Below are 27768 nucleotides of genomic sequence, written 5' to 3'. Positions count from 1 at the left end.
CATCTTCTCTTCATTTGGCATCTGAGTATTTGAGTGATCAGGCTCAGCAGTATGGATCTGAATGCCTCTTCAGGAAGACCGTGACTCCACTTAGTCCCCAAAAAAGAAAGAAAATCAGAACAAGTAGCTATTAGAGCCACCTAAATTAGCTCAAGAATGTCTAAGCATGTGTCCTCACTGATCTATAATATAAATATAGTATCAAGCACCACAGTATTTCAGTCCTTCTCACTGACTGTTTTGCCTCTCTTCCATCCGTTAAGCTTCTCCTAGACCCTATTTATTAATCTGTGAGATGGAGACAGTGATAATATACTGTCTTCTCAAAAAGATAGTGAAAAGTTTAGAAGCAGATTATTTCCTTTAGCTCCCAGGGAAAGACATTCATCCAATATGAATCAACTTGGCAGTGGTACTGTAAGGAAATGCTGAGAGTGGGTTGTTAAAATAAAGGTGTAGCATGTAGTTAGAACCTATGCAGCTTAATATTTTGACACATAAATTACATTATCCTCAGAACACTGGAATCTGGGCTCTGTGGATGAAGAATAGAAGTTAAGAAGAGAAAGAAGAGAGCTATATTATTTTAAAAGCTTTGGTTAAAGGTAGATTATTGCAAAATGAGAATGGTGAGAAGTATTTGAGCACTAAATGTCAGGTAACATGCTGAGAACTTGAAATTTATTTTGTTTAATATTATAGTAACCCTATGAGGTGGGCATGATTATTGTGCCCAAGCCATTTGCCCAAAGTCACACAACTAGTAAGCAGCAAGGGACTCAAACTTTGTTTGAGTCTGAATTTGTAGCCTTTGTTTTTAACCACTATGTTATACTGCCTCCTAAAAGGTAAATGAGGAGCTAGGATTAGTTATCCTAAAGACAAAGTTACATGGTGAATTAACAGTAGATTGCATGTATGGTTTTATATAAAAACTGAAATTAGGCCAGGTACAGTGGCTCATGCCTGTAATCCCAGCACTTTGGGAGGCCAGTGGGGGTGGATCACTTGAGGCCAGGAGTTCGAGACCTGCCTGGCCAACATGGCAAAACCCCGTCTCTACTAAAAAATATATAAATACGAAAAATTAGCTGGGCATGGTGGCATATGCCTTGGTGCATGCGCCTGTAGTCCCCCAGCTACTCAGGAGGCTGAGGCACGAGAATCGCTTGAACCTGGGAAGCGGAGGTTGCAGTGAGCTAAGATCATGCCAGTGCACTCCAACCTGGGCGACAGAGTGAGACTGTATCTCAAAATAAATAAAATAAAATAAAATAAAATAAGATAAAAACTGAAATTCATCTTTCTATAAATGGTAGAATCAGAAATAAGGAAATAAACCTCAATGTAAAAAAAAATTATTAGATACAAGCTGAAATGAGGAACCTTATGTGGACCATTTCCTCACAGAGAAAATAAATTATTGAAAGGCCTCTCAAGTTTTAAAAAAGTGTTGGGGCTGCTGATAAATGATGGAAGATAAATGTCAATGAAGAGAAAAGTAGATGTCTAAATTTATAGCAAAGAGGATTTTGCTTTACCAAAATATAAGAAATATAAAGATGTATACAAGATATTAAATATTACAAAGATATGTTACAAGGAATGACATGTTTATGTTCTGGCCATTTAAAGAAAAGGCATGCAAAAGAAGAGAGGAGAAAAGCCAGGGGAAGGAGAGGCAGAGATAGAAGACATATAGGGGGTGTATTAATCTGTTTTCACACTGCTATAAAGATACTACGTGAGACTAGGTAATTTATAAAGAAAAGAGGTTTAATTGACTCACAGTTCCACTTGGCTGGGAGGCCTCAGGAAACTTAAAATCATGTTTTTAAGGTGAAGGAGAAGCAAGTACCTTCTTCACAAGGTGGCAGGAGAGAGAGAGAAGGGGGAAGTGCCAGACACTTACCGAACAACCAGATCTAATGAGAATTCACTATCACCAGAACAGCATGAAGGAAACGACCCCCATGATCGAGTCACCTCCCACCAGGCCCCTCCCTTGACAAGTGAGAATTACAAGAGTTTACTTCAAAATTCTTCTTTCTAGATCCCATTCCTTAAGAAATACTACGAAACAGCCTATTGCATCACTTACCCATGACATCCTATTCCCTCTCTGTCCTTAAGTGAACCTCGAAGCCAGAACCGTGAAATGTACTTAAGTATTCATTTATTATTGGCTTTGAAGTTCTCTGTAAAAATGATGCTAAATTATGTATTAGTCTGTATTCCCATTTAGTTTTTATGTACTTTCCTATTCTCACATGGTTATTTTTCCATGTTGTAAAATATGCCCCATTTTTCCCCTAGTAATGTTTGCTAGATAAGCTAAAAATGTATCTCTTCCTTAGCACGTATCTATTGTAGATAGCCGATAGAAGTAATATTATGTGACATGTAAATTTCCTGGAGTTATTATTAGCTATTAATTTAATCTTTTCATTCTCCCCAAGTAATTCCCACATATTATCTTGTTTTCAAGTTCTAAAATTAAATAACTGCATGATTTATCATGTAGTTTCCTCTTTCTCATCGAAAGTGAAATTTCATTTTTTATGATCACTGTAGATGATTTAAACTTAAAGAAAAATAAATTTTCTTAAATAATGATGGTAAATGATTTTAAGGCCATGTTGCATCTGACAACCGTGAAATAAAAATGGCTATTACCAATGGAAGAACAGACATGAGGTCGAGATGAAAGCTGGAAATTCCTCACCCATAGTTCATTTTGTGTGTGTATGCTGGTGAGAATGGTTTATTATTAGAATAGGTTGCAATAATAAACCAATGTGGAACCTGGGATAATTTTATTTTTATTTTTAGAAAAGTAAACTAAGTTTCTCATTCCTTGTGTGTCTGCCTAAATGAAGGGAGGTGAAGAATAGTCATTCCTCAGTGAACATGACATTTTTATTAAGCTAAGGGTGACATATCTGGTCATACTACACCGTTGAATGTTCCATCTTAACACGGAACAAACCCCTTATGTAACACAATGGCACAGATTGACCATTAGCCAGCTTCGTTTCATATTCTGTGTAAGTACAGTTTTTAATTTGGTAAATGAAAGAGTTGGTTAGTCATCAACATTTATCAACTATTGTACTTAATGGCCTTCAGAGCACTGTGCCAAGTGCTATGGAAAGTTACAAAGAAAATGAAACACTGGTCTCTGCCCTTACCTTAGAAATCAGTGAGAAAGACCCAGCAGAAACCCCCATCCAATCAGCTGCAGAGATGTTGAAATACACAGCAGTATTCTTTAAATAAAATGCCTCCAGGGAAGGGTCTTTGCCTTATCATCTCTTTATCTCCAGCACCCAGTCCTGTACCTGGCCCAGAGTAAGCATCTAATAAGTTAGTTCCGTGAGTTAACCCCTCCATTATAACACACTGATTTTTTTGGATTGGATCTAAATAATCTATTTTTATGGTGTCTTCAAAAATTGATGAAAAAAGAGACCAAAAAATCTTAGTAAAAAATTACAGGATCTTAGTAAAAAATTACAATATCCAGAGTATATTCTTACATCTATTGCTTATTAAATTGAGCCCATTCTTTCTGTATGTCTCTACATTTGCAAGTCAGAGATCTTGTTTTAGATTATCCTGAGGCAATTCAAAATTCTTAATCAAAGAAAACTAATTTTAACTCAGCTGATTTCATAAGGCAGGAAACAGGAAACACATTTTAACATGCTAACAACCAGAGTTAAAGTAAAAAAATTTTGTTTCCTCATCAGTTAACTAGAATAACACCATGCTCATTCTCTGAACCTTCAGAGTCAGCAAAATTTTCTAGCACATTGCAAATCTGCCATATCTTAGGTTCAATAAACCTTACTATGTCATGAGTTAAGGAAGCTGAAGTAGCAAGTTAATTCTGGGATTACTCAGCTGAGTAGCTCCTGGTACTAAAAGTGAGATTCAAGGACCAGCAGTCTGGCCATCACCTGGGAGCCTGTGAGAAATGCAGAATCTCAGGGCCCTTCCCGGACCTACAGAATAAAACTCTGCATTAAGAGATCCCCTGGTGAACCTGTGCACAGTAAAGTTTGAGAACCACTGCTGTAGGCAAGTGTTTTTCAAACCTTTTAAATTATGACCCGTAACAGGAATAACATACGTTTCCTATTCATCAACTTAGTGTGTGTGTGTGTGTGTGTGTGTGTGTGTGTATTTGAAGCAAAAGTTTAACACAATACTTTTCTATATGTGACAAATTTTGATATTTTGTTTTCTTCTAATTTCACTTTTTAAAAATTAATTGTTTTTTTGTTTTGTTTTGTTTTTGAGACAGAGTCTCCCTCTGTTGCCCAGGCTAGAATGCAGTGGCGCAATCTCAGCTCACTGCAAGCTCCTCCTCCCGGGTTCCCGCTATTCTCCTGCCTCAGCCTTCCGAGTAGCTGGACTACAGGTGCCCGCCACCTCGCCCGGCTAATTTTGTATTTTTAGTAGAGACGGGGTTTCACCGTGTTAGCCAAGATGGTCTCGATCTCCCGACCTCGTGATCTGCCCACCTTGGCCTCCCAAAGTGCTGGGATTACAGGCGTGAGCCACCGTGCCCAGCCAAACAACTGGTCTTGACCCACTGGATTGATTTCACAATATTTGAAAAATTACTACTCCAGTGAATGTAAAAGTACTAATGAAATCTGTAGATGCAAGGGATATGTAGAAAGGGGTGTATTAAATAGGAGAAGTAGTCCAGAAGTGGAGACCAGTCAAAAGACTGTTTCAGGCAGATTAGGTAAGAACTAATTCAGACTTGAGAATCACCTTGAAGGCGTGTTAAAGTGCAGCTAGGAAGAGGCCTAAACATTTGCATTTTTAACAGGTTCCCAGGTGATGCTAAGGCTGCTGGTCGTGGGACCACACTTTGAGAACCATTGGTCTGTGTTAGTAAGGATGGTAGTAAAAGGAGTGAATTCCACAGACATTTAAGGGTAAAATCTACAGAATTTGGTGGTTAGTCACTGAGCAGCTGGAATCTAAAAATGCTTAGAGGATGTCAGTATTGGAGAGCAAATTCAATTTTGGAATAGAAATGACATTGTCAAGGGAGAAAGTCATAGTCATGACATGTTTTAGGACTGGTTTACCTTGGGTAAAGGATGAGAAATGGTTCTTTAAAAAAGAATTATCGGCCGGGCGCCGGTGGCTCACGCCTGTAATCCCTGCACTTTGGGAGGCCGAGGCAGGCGGATCACGAGGTCAGGAGATCGAGACCATCCTGGCTAACACGGTGAAACCCCGTCTCTACTAAAATACAAAAAATTAGCCGGGCACGGTGGCGGGCGCCTGTAGTCCCAGCTACTCGGGAGGCTGAGGCAGGAGAATGGCACGAACCCGGGAGCGGAGCTCGCAGTGAGCCGAGATGGTGCCACTGCACTCCAGCCTGGGCGACAGAGTGAAGACTCTGCCTCAAAAAAAAAAAAAATAAAAAATAAAAATAAAAAAGAATTATCTTTGCATTTCTAAAAAGTCTCTTATTTGGGGTTTTAAAGTAGTCATTAGAATAACGTCTCTTAAATTAGAATACCTTTAGGCTTAACTAGGAGAGTTGAAAGGCATAATTGGCTTAACTGGCCTATGCCCTTTATAACATCTTCTTTTGCCTGATATACCAATGTCTTTCTTCCCTGTTAGCAGAAGGAGACTCAGATGAGGGGCAGGATTACACACTGAATCACTGGCAGGTAAAGCTACTATTAGAATCCAAGCCTTGCAGCTTTATGTATTACTGAGATTATGTCAGTCAGGCTTTGTGTATTTATGGCTTTTTCAGGGTGCACTCTGCAGCCAAACTTCAGGAAAGCATGTGCTATTTATTATGCTCAAGTGTACAAAGTTCTCTTACATATTGTAGAGTTATAATGATCAGCTGAGATAGATCTTGAAGTTACAATAGAATATAAAGTGGTATCAGGCAGAGTTCAATTTGGACTTTAAGAGAGTTACATAGTATTCAAAGTATAGTTGCATAGGTTTCAGAGTTAGAGTATTCAAAGAAGTAAATCAGTCAGATCTAGTGAAGTTATCTAGAAAGGCCTTGTCAATGAAGTGGCACCTAGCTAAATTTTTTAAAAATTTTAATGCTACTTCAGTATATACAAATGAAAAGTATGTTTTTATTCAACTCTAACTTTTTTCCTTTTTTTTTTCTTTTTGAGACAGAGTCTTGCTCTGTCGCCCAGGTTGGAGTGCAGTGGCAAAATCTCGGCTCACTGCAACCTCCGCCTCCCTGGTTCAAGTGATTCTTCTGCCTCAGCCTCCCAAGTAGCTGGGACTACAGGTGTGTGCCACCACGCCTGGCTTATTTTTGTATTTTTAGTAGAGACGAGGTTTCACCATATTGATCAGGCTGGTTTCAAACTTCTGACCTCGTGATTTGCCCGCCTTGGCCTCCCAAAGTGTTGGAATTACAGGTGTGAGCCACCATACCCGGCCTCAACTCTAACATTTTTAAAATGTGTAACATTAAATACAAACTAAATGGCAAAACCAATAAAAATTTAATTTACAACATATATGTGATAGGCAGTAATATGTTGCTAAAATAAAATCCTTGCTTGCCATGTAAATTAATATAGGTTAGTGTTTTAAAGTGAAGGCTTTTGGGCCAGCCTGCTTGAGTTTGAATCCTTGACTTTGCTGCTTTCATTGTGTTTGCTCATAGATAAATTGATAGCCTCTCTATACTTCAGTTTTATCACTTATAAAATAGGAGTTCCTAACTTACAGAGCCATTGTGAAGACTGAATGAGTTAATACATGTAAGATGAACAGACAGCTCCAGACATGGTTATGTTCAATAATTCTCTGCAATTATTACTGACTACTATGGCAAAGATTATTTTAAGCCCAGTATTTCTACCATTTAATGTGGTGACCCAATTATGTCATTTGCATTTATACTACTATGAAACCTTGGCTCTCATATTGAGCTGTGACATCATTTGGCATTTATTGACATGACTGCATCATTAACTTACTTGTCTGCCTCTAAAGAAAATACTTATTTCTTTGTAATGAGAAATACAGCTATCACATGGGCTAGATTACTTAAGTGAGCATTCTCATGACGGTCAGCAATCTCACACCTATTCCGTCTCCCAGGAGATAACTAGAAAATTGAGTCATTGAGAATTCATTGTGATAGTTATAGAAATTCTGAAGTTATTTCCCTACAGCATAGCTACCAAGAAAACCAAGGCATAACATGAAATTAAAGACCCTCAACTGGAAAACTGTATTCATTTCTACACTGTAGGTAGCAGGACTGATCCTTTTTAAAGATCAATCTTGGAAGATAAATAGAATTTTTCAAAAGGGAAAGGCATCTAGGTGGTAGATACAGTGTGAGCACAGGTATAAAGATAAAGCATATGTTTTATGTCCCAGTCAGTGAGTTATGTGACTTGGCCAGAGTATAGGATATAGTAAAAGAAATAGAGATTAACCTGAGAAGATAGGTTAGAGCCATTTCCCGGAAGACTCTCCATATCAGCATAAGAAACGAGGTATGTACTCTTTCCTTGCTCCCCAATTTTGTTTTTGTTTTTTGAGCAGTAAAGTTGTACTTTAGGAAGATTAATCTGGAGACCTAGTATTTGAATCGGTTCGAACCTAGAGAAAAGTAAATCAGAGAGAAGTGATCACAGTAGTTCAACCAAGAGTATTTTAAACCAAGAGTCTTCTAAATTGATTGAAGTTTCTTTTGCCAATGTTAAGGACACGTCTAGGAGACAGGTATGTACCTTTCTCCAAAGATGATTTTGAGGGCTTTAATGTTTAAAGGGGAAAAGTAGGCTGAAGAGCAAAGAGGGAAGGTGTGGTAATCCACATGTTGCCAGAGGAAAGGAGCAAGCAAGAGAATAGTCAATTATGTATTTTCTTTTGCTTAGTAAGTTGAGACTTTACATAAGATAAGGTGAACGTAGAGTAATTACCTGTGGAGATATTTAACCTGTTATCTGTAGCTATCTGCTTAGGAACAAAAGGAAAAGCAGTTTATTGCATGACTCAGCTTGCAGCTTAATTTTTTTTCTTTTGAAGTAGTGGATTGGGGACCCAAGTTTTTATTTTATTTTTAGTGTCAACAGTCTAAAATAGGCAAGAAAATACTTTATGAGAGATGTCATGGTGTTAGACTATGGAGTTTGGCCATCTATTGTATATGACGGTTGACAGCAGAGAGACAATTTAAAACTATTATCAAAATTTTAGCCTGGGCTGGGTACAATGTCTCACACCTATAATCCCAGCACTTTGGGAGGCTAAGGCAGGAGAATCACTTGATCCCAGGAGTTCAAGTCTCCAGTCAGCCATGATCACACCACTGTGACAGCCTGAGTGACAGAGCAAGACTCTGTCTCAAAAAAAAAAAAAGTTTGAAGGAATGATAGTGGCAATAAGAAGCCAGGTATGTAGTCTGATTTTTGTGGAGAGTAATAAAGAGGTTTTGGATATGTGGAATTCGGGTCTAGCAGAGTATACAGGTATAGACATCCAGCAAGTAACTGGCAAATCCAGAAGTACAAGTAGGGATACAAATTTGGGAGTTATCTTACAGATTATCGTTGAAATTGTTAAAGCTCACGGTGGGAGAGAAAGAAAGAAGATTGAGGATTGACACTGAACAACCTTGACTCACCTTCAGGAGAAAGAAAGGGGAGAGGAAATCCAGAAAGGAATAATTTAAGAACTAAGAACGCTAAGTGTTCATATGCCAAGATAGGAGAAAATTACAAAAGGGAGGAGGTGGTCTGAAGACAAAAAGGACTATAGGATTTGGTGATTGGAAGTCATTGGTGACCTTTAGAAAAACATGTTCTTCCCTTCTACCTCATATATTGTGAGATTACAGGGGAATAGAGAATGAATGCTGAAGAAATAGAGGTAGTGCACGCAAACTGTTCTTACAACAAATTTTGCAGTCAAAGAGGAAAGAAGATGGCAAGAGAGTGATAATGGGTTCCAAGACATAGTTGTTTTGTTTTCTTTATAGAGGTGTATAATTTTAGTTGAGAGAACGAGCAGAGAAAGATAATAATTAAGTAATCAAAAGGACCGAGTGTCTGCGTGAGTTTTGTAAGGAGGCTACAAGAAGTGTGATCAAGATCATCAATGGATGGTTTCACCTTGAAAAGGAAATAGATCTAATTCAGAGACTAGGGGAAAGGAGTAGTGAGAAGATGTAAACAAGCTTTGAGGGAGAAGGAAAGAAAATGTAGAAAGCATTTATCAGAAGTCCTCAGTGTTCTCATAAAAGATAAGGGAATTAGCTAGGGAGAGAGGTAGAACTGGGGTTGGAGATGGTGGTGGAAAAAGGTCTGGAACAGCCATCACTGCATGTTTATTAAGGAGTTCAGTAAATGAGTAAAAGGGGTTTTAAGGATGAGCTGGAGTCAGCTAGCATGGGTGTATGGTGGAGAATGAGAATATATCTTTTTCCCAGAATATTCAACTCAATGATGGCAAGAAAAGTATTGCAGAATATGGCCCAGGACTGGAAAGATGGCAGAAGATCATGAGGACAAAGGATTCTAATGATTTACCAAGTACTTTGTTGAAATTACAACAGGAACTCCTAGATGGGCAAGGATGCAAGTGAAGTCTAAAAAGGTTACAAGGAGGAAATTCAGTAGATGAATAGAAAATGTGAAAAGAGTGGAAATTGCTGTCAGGTTTTTAAGAGTTTGAGATATTGGAGCTGAAGCATGTCTAATATTGAAGTCTAAGTTTACGTCAATTGGTGACTGAAGTGAAATGGAGTTGGAAACTATTGGTTTACAAAGATAGACAGTCTATAGGGCAGAAGTGTTGGTAGATTCATTCACCAAGTGTATTGGCAAGAGAGAGAGTAGAGGGAAGATTATGAATGCCTTGGAGAAGGAAGATTGTGACAAGGAAAATGAGAGAGTTGAATAAGTGAGTGACTTGAGCATTAGCTGAGCAGAGGATAGTTGGTGAGTCAAGATGGAAGAATAGTAGTACAGAAGGAACAGTGAAATGCAAGGGCACTTTGATCTTTCTTTCATTATTTACAAATCCTAGCCCTAGCTCCAGCATGAATCTCACTGAGTTTGAAGTTTCTTCATCTGTGGAAACAAGATAAAAATAATGTCTACCTCATAGGGTTAGCATGAGAATTAAATGAGATAATGTATGTAAAGTACAGAACCTATCAAAATAAATATATCAGATGTTCTTGTCGCTGCTGCTGCTAACGATGACATTGACATGTATAAAAGATATGTAATCTTGCTGTGCCACTGAATACAGCATAGGATAGATTATTACATGTGACCGATGTCACTCCTAACAGCAAAAAGTATTAATACAAGTATTCCTTCACATCTCTCACCTCTAAGTGGTAGGAGTGACCTACATTGAAATTTTTTTAAGGATTTATATCATCATAGGAATATGGTTTTTACTAAATTTTGATTAAAAAAATGACTAATTCAGTAATGTGGATGTGATGGATAGGAGTATCCGTGGAATCACGGGAAGTTGTTCACTATGAAAAGCCCAGTAGAATGGGCTAGTATAGATTTATACCACATCAAAATAAATTGGTGGAGAGTTTCATAGAGTTATATTTTTACAGTTGCAGCTGGCAATGCCAGGGCTTAGGAATATAAAGGATAGGGTGGTAACCTGGAAGAACATGCTGTCTGTAAGGAAGCAGGTTAATGCTCATGGAAGACATACTAATACAGTAACAGATTCCCAAGTGTCAAAACGAGACAGGCATAGAAGCTAAGAGGAAGGAGAAACCACTTTTTATTTTACCTAGGTTCTCTTCAGACGACCTGTGGAACTTCAGTTCTAGGAAAACGTAGTTTTGAAAATGAAAAAAGTTCTAAGTTCTGAGCTCTAAGTAACTTTGCCCATACTCCTGGTCCTTGCAATTTGCTCTGAATGAGTTTGCTATTTAAAGTTTGGCCATTTGAAAATAAATTGTTGGCTTGTAATAGCCTTCTTCCTTTCTTACTACTCTTTTTTGCTGCTTTGACAGGTAAATGGCCAAGACCTAAAGAACCTGCTGCACCAGGATGCCGTAGACCTCTTTCGTAATGCAGGTTATGCTGTGTCTCTGAGAGTGCAGCACAGGGTAGGTATCACCTCGAGCCAGAAACCTGGCACCAGGCTTTCGCACTGTACTTTGAATAAACCCAATGTGTGTAATCTTCAGTGTTGCTTTTTGTTTATTCGTTTTACACTCATTCCCCTGAAGAGTTTCTCAGGCAAAGGGAGGGATCCATTGGTACTTCTGCTTATCATTGAAGGACATTCAGGCCAGGCACAGTGGCTCACATCTGTAATCCCAACACTTTGAGAGGCCAAGGTGGGCAGATCACTTCAGCCCAGGAGTTCGAGACCAGCCTGGCCAATATAGCAAAACCTCATCTCTACTAAAAATACAAAAAATTCAGGCACAGTGGTGCATACCTGTAGTCTCAGCTACTTGGGAGGCTAAGATAGGAGGATTGCTTGAGCCCAGAAGGTGGAGGTTGCAGTGAGCCAAGATCATACCACTGTACTCCAGCCTGGACAAGAGAATGAGACCCTGTCTAAAAAAAGAAATAGAAAAGAAAAGAAAAAAAAGGAGAAATTCACAACAGTAGGGCTTATAACCGAGGTCCTTGCTTCAAGGTAATATGCCTTAAAGATAAAGCTTGACAACCAAATTAAAATAGATGGTTAAATGAAAAGCCAGGTGTAGTGACTCACATCTGTACTCTCAGCACTTTGGGAGGCCAAGGTGGGATGATTACTTGAGCCCAGGAGTTCAAGACTAGCCTGGGCAACATAGAGAGACCTCATCTCTTAAAATAATAATAATTATAAAAATAAAGAAAAGATTTTAAGAGTCACATAGACCAAATAAATAAATAAGGTTAAAAAAACATAGCCAATTTTACTTTTTGGTAGGGAAGGAACCATATGTCTACCCTTGAAAACTTATTTATAAAACCATTTGATAAAACACTACAAAGATGGTGGGTTTTCTGGTACCCACTATATGCTTTTCCCTGTCACTGCCATGAACCCTTCATTTATCAACTTGGTGACCCTCTTAACCAAATCTTCAGTGTTCATAGGAGAACTCCAGGAAAAAGGAAATGGAATTCAGAGTTCAGTCAAGGCAGCACCTATGCCTGCATCTGTTTCTTATTTCCTAGTGTTTTATAATTTGGATGATGATATAAAGGGAAGCCTGGGTAGGTATAATTCCTCCTATAGCATTGAGAATTTCTGAGTGTATTCACAAAACAGGTTCCATGTGCCTTTAAATTAAATCCGTTTGCTACTTATAGGTGCACTCTTTTCCTTACTCAGTGGCTAAGGATTTAGAAGTTTAAGAAGATTTAGAGGAGTTCCTAAAAAAGTAGAGAAGGCAGAACGTGAGAGATACCTGAGAAAACAACCAGTTGCAAGCAGAATCTTGGTGTAATGGATTAGAAAACAGATGAATAAGAGATAATATTGGTCATCAGTTGCTTCTGCCTTGGCTCTTCTCTTTCTAAAGCATGGGAGCATTTGTGCAGTAGATAAGAGCAAGTAAATATAGGCACACACTTCAATATGATTACAGTTCTTTTGGAAGGTATGTGAGAAGTTATTTCCAGTGTTCCCTTTTAAGGAAACATCCATAAATAATTCCTAATAAAAAGGACCCTTCTGTTCAGGGAATTGTCCTATCCCTAAAAACCATGCCTTCCTATTGAGCATGTTCTTTCAGGACAGCTCATCAGCAAATGAATGAAAAACGTAGAGGTGGAATAGAGGTATATGGTATTTCATGCAGTCTTGCCTTTCAAATTGAAGTGTCAGTTTTACGAGTTGTAATGAGGAAGTTAACTCTAACTGAAATACGGTGATGCCATAATTATTGCAACTTAGCCACTAAAAGTTGATATTAAGAAGAGCTACCCTGAAAACCATCACTAAAATGAAGACCATCCAGCCTCAAAAGGAAACACTTAGCCAATAGAAAATTATAACCACCAGGATATAATTTCTTTTTACTTTTTTACATCTGTTCCATATAGATTCACCTTCATCTCTCTCTAGTATTACCAATGAACAGATGAAGGGCAAAACCCCATCTTTGGAGGGAGTTGGGTGCCTTCTGGGATTTGGAAAGCATTTTTCAAGTAATGGCATTGGACCTGTGTTGGTATTGCACCTATGTTGACATTGCCCACGTCTGCTCTTACTACATTTTGATGACTGATTATCTAAGTAAACATTTCCAGAAAGATCCCCCGTCTTCCTCACCAAGTAATATCCAAGTTCTCTATAAGATCATAGGTTTTATCTCATGTCTTCATTTTCCTGATACGATATACAAATAGCAAGGTAGAGGCAGTACAGAAACAGAAATTACCTGACTTGCCTTCAGGGGTCCCTTTAGGTCAGCAAGGTTAAATGCCTCCCCATCAGACCTATTTTCTTTCCAAAGATCCTGTGACACTGATGAATCAGCTCAGGACAAAGAGAGGACTCCTGCTAGGTATTGCTGGGGGTTACAGTTTTGGGTGGTCTAGAGTCTACAAACCCAGGTGATGTATCAACCTGGGAGTTTCAGTTGTAAACACACATTAGTCACCAGAGTTAACATTTTTCTTTCCCTTCCAGTTACAGGTGCAGAATGGACCTATAGGACATCGAGGTGAAGGGGACCCAAGTGGTATTCCCATATTTATGGTGCTGGTGCCAGTGTTTGCCCTTACCATGGTAGCAGCCTGGGTTTTCATGAGATACCGGCAACAACTTTGAAAAACTTGCTCTCTTTCAGTACCCCCAATGAAGATACATTTCACTCATCCTCCATCCCTGCTATTCTGCCATGTCTTTCACTGTCTGCATAGCCAGATTTGAAGTGACTGATACCCACCCCAAACCTTGCTGTTCAGAATCTCCAATTCTTCGTATTCTAATGGGAAAGTAAAGGTATTGTTTGAAGGAAAACTGAAGAAAAGACTTGCTTAGAACAAATGAGTTATATATTTTACTAGGACTTTCGATAGAAATTCAGCTACAACCCAAAGAGAGAAAGATTGAGTCTTCGTGTCACCATAGGCAATATCATTTTTCTTAGCTGGCATGCCATAAAGACCAGCTGTGTGACATTAGAGGAAGAAAGGATTTTTCTTTTTAATGATCTTCCTTGGGAAATTATTGTGGCCTTTATTTCATTTCTAATTACATACCTGGGTGCCTATATCAGACAAAGGAGAGTAAGAAGAGCATTTTTACTTTTTTAAAAAAGCAAATACATATATACACATACATATGTAAATATTATAGTATAGTGACACCTATGGAGAATTAAAGGTGAGAAAGCTACTTTGTGGCGTCTAAGTTTCTGATAAAATGGATGATCTTAATTGAAGAATTTAAAGAGATACTTAAAGAGCAAATGTAGTAGGAGCAACAGAGTGAGCTTTATAAGAGGACGTTCAGTCTCATTTATTAAAATAATGACTGAGACTGGGAGAGGTGGCTCACACCTGTAAATCCCAGCACTTTGGTAGCATGAAGTGGGAGATTGCTTGAGTCCAGGAGTTCGAGACCAGCCTGGGCAACATAGCAAAACCTCATATCTATTTAAAAAAAAAATAGAAAAAAAAATGTAGTAACTGAAGCAACTAATTAAAAATCTTAGAATAACAATATTTCTTCTTATAACAACCAACTATGGTGGGTTATTATAAGGTAGATTGCCATAATCCAGCGCTGCTCACATCTAAAAAACTGTGAGGTGTAAAGGTAAATCGTACCAATCTCTGGGCTGCCCTAGTGAATTTGTTGATACCTCACAGTCCTGTTGAAGAACAGTGGAATGATTGTGGTAAGGGCTATGGTTCTGGGGCCAAACACCCCCGCACGAAAACTTCAAAAGGACAGAAGATAGGATAGTGCCTCCAAGGTGGCACCTGAACCCTCTCAGGCTATCTTTTTGGTTCTAGTACCAAACAAACCTGAGGGAAGGAGCTGCCTCCCTGGCAGGATGGGCATCAAATCAACTCCACTTCATATTTAGTTAAAATGAGGCCGGGTGCAGCGGCTCACACCTGTAATCTCAGCACTTTGGGATGCTAAGGCAGTCAGATCACAAGGTCAGGAGTTCAAGACCAGCCTGGCCAACATGGTGAAACCCCATGTCTACTGAAAATACAAAAATTACCTGGACATGGTGGCACATTCCTATAATGCCAGCTACTCAGGAGGCTGAGGCAGGAGAACTGCTTGAACCAGGACCTGGGAGACGGAGGTTGCAGTGAGCCAAGATCACACCACTGCACTCCAGCCTGGGCTACAGGAGTACATTTTTTTGAGATGGCTACTCCATCTCAAAAAAAAAAAGGAGGGCATGGATTGCTAGTATTTTTGAAAGGCTTTATACACTACATACGGTTTTTAATTAATAAACCTTTTTGCAGCAAGAGGGAGGAAAAGAGTTTTGTTTGCTTTAGGAGGTAAGGAAATGTGGTAGGTATTTCATGCGGCCTAGGAGAAAGATATGAATGAATGGATACTACAGAAGGCCAGTGATATCAATAAGGTGGGAACCATCCTGTTAATGTCCTTTTAAGGCTGGTTTTAAGCACTGTGGGTAGCTGAATTTTCTAGTTTTAAGAAAATCATTTCCATTAACCAAATATATTGGCCATACTATAGGCCTTATATAATTTTGACAGCAAGATTATCAGGACTCAGGCAATCAATTGTATTTCATTTCTAGCTTGAACAGTCTAGTAATTAAACAAATGTTGATTGGACATCAGCTTCGTCAAGACACTTTTACAAAGAAGTACTGTGCATATCCTCCATCCCATAGGGGTTTTGGGTTTCAACTGCAAAGAGAACACTCTTATTAGCCACATAGGTAGGACAGTGTAAGTAGGGGTCATGTTTATATTACAGACAGCAAAAGAGAAAAGTTACTGAGAACTGGGGCATTTGAGAAAGTTATGTGGAGGAAAGGGACAAGTTAAAGACCCTTAAGGAGCTCACAGCTTAGTTGAGAGAATTCATAAACAGGTGAGAAGTTAAAAGTGTATCAGCAGGCTAAGTGTTGAAAACAATATTAAAGGGGTACCATGCAAAACACGATGCAGCAACAAAGAAAATATGCAGATAATCATCACATTTTCACGCCTGTAATCCCAGCACTTTGGGAGGCCGAGACGGGCGGATCACAAAGTCAGGAGATCGAGACCATCCTGGTTAACATGGTGAAACCCCATCTCTAGTAAAAATACAAAAAAAATTAGCCAGGCGTGGTGGCGGGTGCCTGTAGTCCCAGCTACTTCGGAGGCTGAGGCAGGAGAATGGCGTGAACCCGGGAGGTGGGCTTGCAGTGAGCCGAGATCACGCCACTGCACTCCAGCCTGGGTGACAAAGGGTTACTCTGTCTCAGAAAACAGCAAGTGAGAAAAGATGTCACATAATGGCATCAGGCTAGATTGGAAAGGGAAGGCTTTTAAAAATAAAAGGTCCAGTAAGACCTTGCCTCTGGGTCACTATTGGTACAGGGAGAAACTTGCTTTAAACAGTCCTGACATAAAGTGCCTTTTGACATCAATTTTTCAATACCTATGAGACTCACTTAGACAACTGGACTCATTGTAGGTTCCCCAGAAAAAGACAGTATTCCAGTTGTCACTCCAACCAGCCACACTAGGAGGGCACAGCCTCTGGTACCCTTCCTGTTTCTGAAGGCATGTACAGTGGCTTCTACAGCAAGCCTGCTTACCTCCCAGGATTCACCTCATGGTTTGGACACTAATTCCTGCTTGAGACGCACAAAGTGAAAAAAATGTCAAGCAGGAATGAAAGCTCTAGTTTTTTGCTTGTTGGTATATGTAAATTTGTTTAAAAAGTATTCATCCTCTCCTGTCATTGGTAGAAGTTTTGCTTTGCTTGATAATAGGGATTCTGATGTACTCTTATAACTTGGGTTTTCTTAGAAATTAAATAGCATTTAAGATCAATGTAATACAGTTTTAAGCAGGTACACTAATTATATTATTGATTCTATAGAAAACTAAAATTATAGATGAGGTATCAGAATCCATTATAGATTGTAAAAAAATTCATGTTCTTCATAGATTGAGTCTAATATTTCTTCTACAGATTGTATCTGATGTTCCTACTACCTAAATTATTACGTTCAAAGTTTTGAAAATTGAACAAAGGTATTTTTAAGTACTTAAAACATTTCTCTATATTTATAATTCTGTATTACATGTATAATTATAAGATATTGTTTGCTTTGACTATCTGTACTTTGTTTTCCTGTGAAGTTTCAACTTATGTGTTCTTGATTTAACTTAATTGTTCCATGTAGCCATGTATAATGGAAAAAGGAAGTTAATATTTGTTATTGTGTTCTATGCCAGGGACTGTACCAAACTCTGATTGGTACATTATTTCATGCCTCACAACTCTGGGATCTAAGTATTGTCAGAAAGAGACTAAAAATGAGAGAAAAAATTACTTGACTAGGATTCCAAAGGTGGGAATAATAGAATCAGGATTAAAACTCAGGACTTCAGATGCCAGCATCAATGATATTCTGTCACTGGAAGTGGTTCCTCAAAGCAGGGTCCTGACAAAAGCATCAGCATTACTGGGGAACTTGTTAGAAAAGCAAGTTCATAGGCTGGGCATGGTGGCTCATGCCTGTAACCCCAGCACCCTGCCTAGGCGGGTCACTTGAGCTCAGGAGTTTGAGACCAGCCTGCACAACGTGGTGAAACCCTGTCTTTACTGAAAGTCAAACAAATTAGTGGTGCACACCTGTAGGCCCAGCTACATGAGAGGACTGCTTGAGCCCAGGAGATTGAGACTGCAGTGAGCCGTGATTGCACCACTTCATTCTAGCCTGAGCAATGGAGTGAGATCTTGTCTCGAAAAGAAAAGAAAAGAAAAAAAAGCAATTTCCCAGAAAAGAAAAAAAAAAAGTCCTAGACCTAGTGAATCAAAAACTCTGAGGGTGGCATCTGGCAATCTGTGTTTTAGTAATCCTTCCAGGTGACTGATTCCTGCTAAAGTTTGAGATTCATTGCTGTATGCCAATCATCATTCCCTTTGCTCAGGTTAGAATCATCGGGAGAGCTTGTAAACGTCCCCATGCCCAGGCTGCACACAGATCAATTAAAGGGAACCTCTGAGGGTGGGACTCAAGCAGCAGTAAAATAAAGTTCATTGGGTGATTCTGGTGTGCAGCCTCAGTTGAAAATGTTATATAGCATTAAACCACACACTATTTAATTAAACTAAACACTATTTAAATTATTAAATTACATATATTGTTTCAGGCAAAACAACAACAACAAACTTGGGTCTTTAGAGCCCAGCTTTCTGAGCTTCTGCACGAAGTAAGTGGAACATTCATTTCTTCCTGATTTGCTAAGGATTGATCAACCTCCAGCAAAATGTATGATTAGTGAGTGTTTCAGTTTGTGCATCTATTAAATGAGAACCAATCATAGAACATTGAAGTTAAAAAGGACCAGAGAGCTTCTAGGATGAATCTGTCATAGAGATGAGAAAAATCAAGGCTCAGAGAGAGAAGCTAACTTAACTCTGATCAGACTTAGTTTGTTGCAGAAGTGACCTTTCTGTCTCATATTTGTGTCTTGAATATATTCACTACATGAATACACAAACTACCCATTTTATCTTAGTCTACTTCTTTCTTCTCTCTTTGGGTCTGAATAAAGACCAGAAGAACTGATAGACAGCTAAAGGATACTGCAAGCATCATTACTGGAATTGGGAGATTCCACAGAACAATCTGAGAATGATCTCATCAAATTCAATGAGATGTGTTATTCTGAGACTAATTCCGATAGTTCTAAACTAGAGACTTTTTTTTTTTTAATGGTGGACATTGTTTTTATTGTGTAAATAAGCAATTTTTAAAGTATATTTAAAGAAATGAAACTAAGGAAGTACAGAGGCTGTCAAGTATGTGGGGAAGTGAAGTTCGTGTAGTTTCCATGTAGGGCCCCATAAAGATTTTATTATAGTCAATTTTAGAGAAATTTATCCTTGGTCAGATGAAGGTTTTTTCCTTTATTCAGCAATAGCTGATGAGTGCCTACTATGTGCTAGGTGCTGAAGATACAGAGATAAAGAAGACTTAGTCACTCTAAACTGAAATTGCCCAGCATATGAAAGTGGAGGAATATTTGTAGGTGATTTTGATGTTAAAGTATTTTTCTAACATCACCTAGAAGTAGAAGATTGAGTTATGAAGCTCTCTACCTCTCACCTATAATAGTTTTAGAGTCGGTTGCTATTTTGGTGTAAGTCTCTTTTGCTGTTCCTCTTTTAACTGCAGATCTTTTTGAGACCAGCACTCACATCCAAAAGGGCAATTGTGGTCAAAAAGAAGACAGCATTTTAAGGAATTCTGATCAGAACCAGATTCTTTTTTTTTTTTTTGAGACGGAGTCTTGCTCTGTCGCCTAGGCTGGAGTGCAGTGGCACCATCTCAGCTCACTGCAACCTCTGCCCTCCAGGTTCTAGCGATTCTCCTGCCTCAGCCTCCCCAGTAGTTGGGATTATAGGTACGTGCCACAACGCCTGGCTAATTTTTGTATTTTTAGTAGACAATGGGGTTTCAGCATCTTGGCCAGGCTGGTCTTGAATTCCTGACTTCGTGATCCACCCGTCTCGGCCTCCCAAAGTGCAGAACCAGATTCTTAACTGCCACAGACTCTTGTATTATGTAACTTATTTACAAAACACAAAGCACTTGATTTGCTTAACTAATGTACTTGATCATATATAAAACCTATATTTTGAGAAAGCATTGCTCCTTCAAAGGAATCAAGTGATAGCAAACAGTCCTGTTCCCAGTTTTCCTTACTGTTCATGTTCTTGCAGGGGGAGAACAAAAGGGGCACGGGCTAAAGTTTGTTCTCAATGCAAGTCAATCATTAACCAACAATAAAGAACTTTGTATTTGCTGTAATCATTAAATTTAGTTACTAATCCCAGGAAAAAGGGTTAGTCCTTCCTAGTTTGTAGATTAGCAAATGGAGATGAATAATTGAATCCTATTTTAATCTTTTATCTGCAGTAATCTGACTTCTTATTACTGGATATATTTGCATTTTACCTCCAGGCCATGTTAGTTCTTAGAAGATTATTTTCCTCATGAACCTTATTTTGTTTTGCTGCCTTTCTGCTTCGATTCTAATGTCACATTGCCTACCTGGATGTAAACAGCAGTCAGTTTCTCAGATCAAATAGGGCCCTGTAGCAGCTTGGAAGACACAGAAGACACACAGACATAAAACTGTATTTATTATCCTGGGATTGTCACTACAGATTAATTATGTTAATGAGGCCATCAAAATCTATGGTAATCTTTCAGGCTTTGCTGTTTGATACCAGATACAGCACATGAGATAATAATGTGTCTAATTGTGCCTAGCCAGTATTGGTATTTAATAAAACTTTGTCATTGAATCTTTACAATCTTTTTTTCACCTTATTTTGAAGACTGTTGATTAAATATCTCCTTTTTTTTTCTGCCAGATGAGGGTTTTTTTCCTTCATTCAGCAAATATCTAATAAGTGCTTACTATATACTAGATGTTCTTAGGGTAACACCTCTGACAGAATCGTCAAAAGAGGAAGAAATCTAAATGATCAGTTTGAGGCTTTGACATAGGAGATAAGGAACAGGACATTGATATCCTGTTAACAATTACTGAGCTCTTATCAATATTCCAGCTTTTGTTCTAAGGCCTTTGCATGTATAATATTTATTTAAGCCTCAAAACAACTCTTAAGGTAACTGCTGTTGTTATCTTCATTTTATAGATAAAAAGCTTAGAGAGGTTAAGTAACTTGCCCAAGTTATACAGCTACTAAGTGCCAAAGCTGTGATTGAAACCCAGGCAATTTGGCTTCAAAACCTGCATTCATAACTATAGCACCTTACTGTCTCTACTTTCCATGGTACCAGGCACTGCATTAGGCTGTCCTTTTGTATGACTTAATGCCAAATTCTCATATCTATGCAAGGCAGTATCAATATTCCATTTTTATAGGTGAGGTAACTCGTTGCTTAAAGAAGTTAATAACTGGCTCAAGATACATAACTAGTCAGTTCCAGACCTGGGAACTTACTTCAAGCCAATGAGGAGTCCACTGCCCTTCTACTATTCTAGAAAAGTAAGGTTCACTATACTCAATTTGATTCAACCATGCTATCACATCCTTCCATTATGGATAATAGGAAATTGACTGCACGAGGTTAAATGTTCTATAATAGCAGTAGCAGTATCATTGTGTATTTATTCGCAATGTTTGAAAGCAGTTGCCACCATATACTATCTTACTTGTATCCCTTTCATCACCCAAAGCCTTATAAGATACATAGAAGGCAGAAGTGGGTTTGTGCCACAGGATGAGTAAGGACTTGTCAGAACTGAATATTGTTGACCTTTATTCTAAGTTAGTTTGCATATAGCTGACCTTGATATGAAGAGAAAAGGCAGTTTACATTGGTCATCATTGCTCTGTCACCCATGTTAAGCAGTTCAGGCCTGAAGTCAAATTGGGAGTCTATAGAATGTATAGAATGGCCTTGTTATTTCTTGATAGGCAAAGGTGTGTCAGTTACCAATTATGTAACAAACCACTACAAAACTTAAGTGGCTTAAAGCATATTAATAATTTTTTAAAAGATTTTGTCAACTGACTGTTTCTTCTGCTGATATCACCTGGGATGGTTTTACTATTCAATTCTTATATTTTTGCTTGTTTCCTATTTTTTAATTTAGCTTTTATTTTGATTAATTCCCTCGTTATGCTTTGTTTTGTTTGTGTTTTTGGTTTTGGGCTTTTTTTGTTGTTCTTTTCCTTTTCATAAGTTGGATATTTGTTTTCAGTCATGTGCAATCATAGAACTTCATATGAAGTTTTTTCCTTTTTATTAACTACCATATAACATAAGTTCTATTTTGATATCCTTCTCAGTTTGGGGGTTATTCAAAATGTTATTTAATTTGGAAGTGATTATTTTAGGAAATAGATTCATTTTTGAGGCATCAAGTTCTAATTCTATTAGATGTGCATTGTGTTTTGTTTTATAGGAGACTTTGGGTGTACAATGGTATTTGACTAATCTTTTTTTAAAAAACCAGTGGTAGACAATAGATGTTATTCAAGCATTTAAAACAACACAAAGCACACATACAGACAGGACATTTTTTAATGGTTTCCTTTCAGAAAGTTTATCTTGACATAAAAGTGCACTTCACTTGCTCTCAGTTCAAACATTTGTCTTCATATTTCTAAATACAAGTGTTTCTGGAAAGTTTTTTTAAACATAAAGTTCAATAGATAAAATCCTGTTTCACCACTGACTTATATTACAAAAGCACACACCCAGCTACCCAAAAAGGAAACCTTAGTTAATTAACAATATTTAGACAGAAAGCTTTCAGATAGGGCTTAACCCTGTGACAACCAGCAGGCTAGAGTTCCTGCTTTGCTCTACCTGAGGAAATTTGTAATCCAGGTAATAGTGTACTTCAGGACATTGCAGTTGTCTTTGAATTCCTTTCAGTTTCTTTTGTCTGTACAGAAGAGACCTCTGGCACTTTTGTATGGAATAGTTACCTTTGATTCTCTCCAAAGTGTTACAAAGCAGGTTTTTGTTTGGTTTGAGAATTACTGGCCGGGCATGGTGGCTCATGCCTGAAATCCCAGCATTTTGGGAGGCTGAGGTTGGAGGACTGCTTGAGCCCAGGAATTTGAGACCAATCTGGGCAACATAGTAAGACCCTGTCTCTACAAAAAATGAAAACAAAAATAGCCAGGTGTGCTGACATGGACCTGTTGTCCCAGCTACTCGGGAGGCTGAGGTGGGAGGATCACTTGAACCTAGGAAGTTGAGGCTGCAGTGAGCCATGTATTCTTCATCCTTCACTGTATAGCATGATATGGGAAGATCCTGCCATTTCCTTGTTGTTGTTTTGCTTTTTGTTTTGTTTTGTTTTTTTAAGACAGGGTCTTGCTCTGATGCTCAGGCTGGTCTCAAACTCCTGGGCTTAAGTGATCCTCCCATCTTGGCCTCTCAAAGTTCTGGGATTACAGATGTGAGACACCACTCCTGGCTGCTCCTGTCATTTCATTTGTTTTTCCAGAAAATTATGCATTGTGGTTTTACACTATTAAGGAAGTCATGGAAAACAGAAATGTATTAGACATGGTCCCATTTACCCCATATCTCATACTCCATAAAAAGTAATAAGGCAAATACAGCAGTAATTCTAAACTTGGAATGCTCATGATCACTATCATAACAGAATGTGTATTAAAGAAGAAACAGTTAATTTTCTAGCTGAACAATATCAAGGACAATTTTAACTGGTTTCAAGTTGGACTGAACTAGACCAACTCTTAGCTACTCTAGTTCTAGCCATAGAAATTAGATTGAATGGAGAAAAGGATTAAAATAAACCTTGGTGGCATGTTGACTTTGAGGTGTTAGAAAACCTGGAAGTGTACCAGAAGTCTTCCATGCTGTGATAAAATTTGAAGCCAACATGAAAGTGGAGTTTATCTAGGGAAAGAGGATGGAGCATTAGTTGTCAGAGTGTGGTCCTCAGACCAGCAGCATAACCCAGAAGCTTGTTAGAAAGGCAGATTTTCAGGCCCCATCCATGATCTACTAAATCTGAAACTCTGGTGATGGGGCCCAGCAGTCTGTTTTAATGCTTTCCCGGGGATTCTGGTGCACACTAAAGTTTGAGAGTAACTGAGACAGAGGGAAAATGCGGGACTAAGGACTCCAGTATAAGGTTTGTAAGTTTGAAGACAACAAAAAGAAGTCTCACCGTTGGAGGGAGCCATGGCAGTGAAACTTCCATAAAAGCCACAGGAGGAGAGAATTTCAAGGAGAGAGTGTTGTCCAGTTCTACAGGAAATTTAGTTCTGTTTGGGATATTTGTACCACTTCCAAAGTGAGACCTTGTGTTTGCCTCTTAACTTTTCTGAGCCTCAGTTTGTTAAGATGAGTCTGGCATCATGTTCTGCCCCCAACTTCATAAGGTTTTTGAGTGAATCACATTAGATAGTAAGCCTAGCATGGTAGCACACACCTGTAGTCCCAGCTACTCAGGAGGCCAAGCCAGGAGGATTGTTTGCGCCCAGGAGTTCAAGTCTGGCCTGAACAATATAGCAGACCCTGTCTCAAAAAAAAAAAAAAAAAAAAAATAGATTCAATGGCATTATCAAAGTAAACAAAGATTCATGAAGTAGCTAATCTTTCTGTTACCATAACCATGAATTCTGGCCATGATTATTTCTCTCTTTCTCTCTTTCACTCTCTCTCTCTCTCTTTCTTTCTTTCTTTTTTTTTTTTTTTTTTTGAGACAGAGTGCTACTCTGTTGCCCAGGCTGCAGCGCAGTGGCACCATCTCCGCTCACTGCAGAGCGCTCATCTTCCACCTCCCAGGTTCAAGTGATTCTCCTGCCTCAGCCTCCCGAGTAGCTGGGATTACAGTCACGTGCCTTCATGCCCAGCTAATTTTTTAGAGACAGGGTTTTACCATGTCGGCCAGGCTGGTCTCAAACTCCTGACCTCAGGTGATCTGCCCGCCTCGGCCTCCCAAAGTGCTGGGATTACAGGTGCGAGCCCCTGTGGCCGGCCAGCTCTGGCCATAATTCTAAAACCAAACTTTAGGACTAAAGCTCTCAAGAAGACTGGTGGTTTTGTTTTTGTTGTTTTTGTTTTATAACAATGCTCCCATGTACTTGCATGAGTTAAATGCTGGTAGAGCAGATACTAGAGGATAATGTAACCTGCCTGGATATCAAGTACATACCAGTCCTTGGGGACTGGCATAGACGGTGGAGATGCCCTATTTCCTTAATACACATTTTTCTGTATCTTACTTGGAAATGTGACAGTTAAGATAGCTGAGTCAGCATTTTAACTGTTTATTAACAGTGGAAACAGATGGAATTTGAGTCATATTTCTGGGAGGGCAACAGATTCCATACTGATAAGAAATTTTGTGTTCCCTTTTTGTGGGAATTGTAAAATGATGACAAATATCACTTATTCCGATTTAACAGATGGAAAAACTGAAGTATACAGTAGTGATGCTCAAGGGGGGCGCTACGCATAGACGATGAAATTTACCACCTATGCAGTATGATTTGATAGGTGCTTACATTCCTCAGGGTCACAGATTTGGTCCCCTGACAATCTGCCAGCATACTTGTAATTCCTGCTGTTCACAGTTACTCTTTCAGGGCCATCTCAAGGTTCTCAATAAATGCCTATTTGAGTGATTGAACAAACAAGATACTAAAGACATAAACTCCCTTAAATTGGATAGCTGCCTTATCTGAAAAGTGTAAGATTATCGACTCTAGCATTATTCTGAATATATGTATATGATTTAACCCATTATTAGCTACTACTTAGGTGCAGGGTTTTGATGGAGTAGTATCCAGTAGGCTGATGTTTTGTGTAGTGAAGATGTAGGAAAATGCTAGAGTTTTAGAGCAGTGCCTTTGGCTTCTAGGATCTTAGGGAAAGTAGGAGATGTGATACGCTTAACTAACCTGGATGCCATGTGAGATTTATTTATTTTTGAAACGGTCTAGCTCTGCCACCCAGGCTGCAGTGCAGTGGCATGATCACTCTCACTGCAGCCTGGACCTCCTGGGCTCAAGTGATCTTCCCACCTTAGCTTCCCAAGTAGCTGAGACCCCACCATGCCCAGCTAATTTTTTTTTATTACTATTTGTAAAAATGGGGTCTTGCTTTGTTGCTCAGGCTGGTCTCAAACTCCTGGGCTCAAACAATCCTCCTGCCTCAGCCTCCCACAGTGCAGGTATTACAGGCATGAGCCACCATGCCTGGTCTTCATGAATTTTGATATATCAAAAGGAAGTAAATAAGATGGGAGAGATGCACCGTTCCTGGGTTTCTGGAGGTATTGAAATACAGGTTGATGTGTAGAGTGGCTGGAGCAAATTCTTATTCCATCTCCTTGCTTCAAAAACCCATTTAACATATTTTCTTGGATAGAGAATGTGTCATATTAAACTGATAAGAACAGATACTACACTTGATCTTAGCCAAAAGGATAAGTTTCACTGGAGTAGCCTGCAGTAGATCTGGACTTTCTCCTCTGGAGACCACGTAGGAGGCTACTTTAATAGGTGAAAAGATGATAAGGAATTTAAAAAGGAACATTGCAGTGGTAACAGAGAGGCAGGGACTGATGGAAATATTTCAGGAATAGCATGGAAGATAATATTCCATATCACCTGCACTCTGATTCACTCTGGCAAATGGGACACGTGGGGGATTGGCTTCCTAAGCTATCCCAGTAATTTACACACCTGTTTGTTTCTGTGCCCATGAAATCGCCAGTGTCTTTAAGGTAAGGATCATATATTTTTATCTCAGTGTTCCTAGAACCCTTTCAATGACACACTGAAAGGTGGCCTGTATGGTTGCTGAATCATTGGAAAATAGACATTCATAAATAACTAAAGATTACAGGTTATCTCACAGTAAAATCATTAGCATTAAAGGCTCAGTAATGACTGATAAGACACTACACTGATTACATTTCAACCTAATCTTTTTAGCGATTTGTTTTTAAAAGTCTCCATTAAACTGGTAAATTCCTCATCCCACAAATAGCCATAGAGACTGGAGTGCCAGCTTCAAAATACTTTTTTTTTTTCTTTTTTCTTTCTGAGCCAAAGTCTTGCTCTTGTTCCCCAGGCTGGAGTGCGATGGCGAGATCTCGGCTCACTGCAACCTCCGCCTCCCGGGTTCAAGCGATTCTCCTGCCTCAGTCCCCCAGTAGCTGGGATTACAGGCGCCTGCCACCACGGCCGGCCAATTTTTGTGTTTTTTAAAAAATAGAGACGGGGTTTTACCATGTTGACCAGGCTGGTCTAGAACTCCTGACCTCAGGTGATCCGCCCGCCTCGGCCTCCCAAAGTGCTGGGATTACAGGATACCCACCCAGGCCACCGCGCCCGGCCTCAAAATACTTTTTTCCTTAGCTGTTTTTATCGAGTGGCCAGGTGCCTATTATAGTGTTCTAAGAAGACGTTAGTCGGGACCAAGAACGTGGGAAGTATTGGTTTCCATATCGATTTGGTGGTGATCGTAAACTGATTCAAATCTCTGAATCCCAACTGCACGCCGAATTTACGGAACCAAAAACGCTCTGACGCCCGCATTTATGGGCGGACGCACAAGTATGTTACGATGGCTCGATTGCTTTTGCCTAGCGGAAATCATTCAGTAAGGACCAAGCACTAAATAACCAAGGAAAAGGAAGTGAGTCAAGGACGTACTCCTCTTAGTGACAGCGTGGGCCGCTGAGATTGGGAGTCTGCGCTGGGTCCGCTTGGAGTTCTGAGCAGATAGAAGATTTCAGTCATGTTTGCACCCGCAGTGATGCGTGCTTTTCGCAAGAACAAGACTCTCCGCTACGGAGTCCCCATGTTGGTGAGTGGAGTGAGGAGGATCTTCCGCAAGGGGTGGGACCCTCCTCCTCGGCAGGATCAAGACCTGGGAGGGAATCTGTAAAATGTGAAGTTAAGTGGGGGCACTCGGGCTAGGAAGGGGCTAGCGACGGGCTGAGAGCTTTCCTAAAAGCTCTTCTACCAGTCTTTTCCTACCCACACCCCGCACTTCCCCGCCGCTGTCCTCCACTCCCATTT

The 27768-nt window shown here is 39.3% G+C and overlaps 2 protein-coding genes and 1 non-coding gene across 4 annotated transcripts in view; 2 read left to right on the top strand and 1 right to left on the bottom strand.

The window, feature by feature from the left end:
* The window catches only part of SYNJ2BP (synaptojanin 2 binding protein), a 50939-nt gene extending 30419 nt beyond the window's left edge, over positions 1-20520 (top strand). Inside the window, exons 3-4 of the mRNA XM_007987156.3 lie at positions 11036-11131; positions 13663-20520. Coding sequence (XP_007985347.1) covers positions 11036-11131; positions 13663-13803 — 237 coding nt within the window. The 3' untranslated portion in view covers positions 13804-20520. The remainder of the gene's footprint in view (positions 1-11035; positions 11132-13662) is intronic.
* A 5462-nt stretch (positions 20521-25982) lies between these two features.
* LOC119619201 (U2 spliceosomal RNA) lies at positions 25983-26177 on the bottom strand. The gene has a single exon (XR_005235628.1). It is a non-coding gene; the product is annotated as a U2 spliceosomal RNA (small nuclear RNA).
* A 973-nt stretch (positions 26178-27150) lies between these two features.
* Positions 27151-27768, top strand: part of COX16 (cytochrome c oxidase assembly factor COX16) — a 31526-nt gene continuing 30908 nt past the window's right edge. Inside the window, exon 1 of one of the 2 annotated variants that reach the window (XM_073011115.1) lies at positions 27151-27553. In XM_073011115.1, coding sequence (XP_072867216.1) covers positions 27485-27553 — 69 coding nt within the window. In that variant the 5' untranslated portion in view covers positions 27151-27484. The remainder of the gene's footprint in view (positions 27554-27768) is intronic. The other variant, XM_007987145.3, reaches the window with a different exon arrangement.

The sequence above is a fragment of the Chlorocebus sabaeus genome, chromosome 24 (assembly GCF_047675955.1).
Source record: "Chlorocebus sabaeus isolate Y175 chromosome 24, mChlSab1.0.hap1, whole genome shotgun sequence".
Classification (NCBI taxonomy): domain Eukaryota; kingdom Metazoa; phylum Chordata; class Mammalia; order Primates; family Cercopithecidae; genus Chlorocebus; species Chlorocebus sabaeus.
The sequence above is the reverse complement of the archived record's forward strand: the minus strand, read 5'-3'. Positions and strand labels throughout refer to the sequence as shown.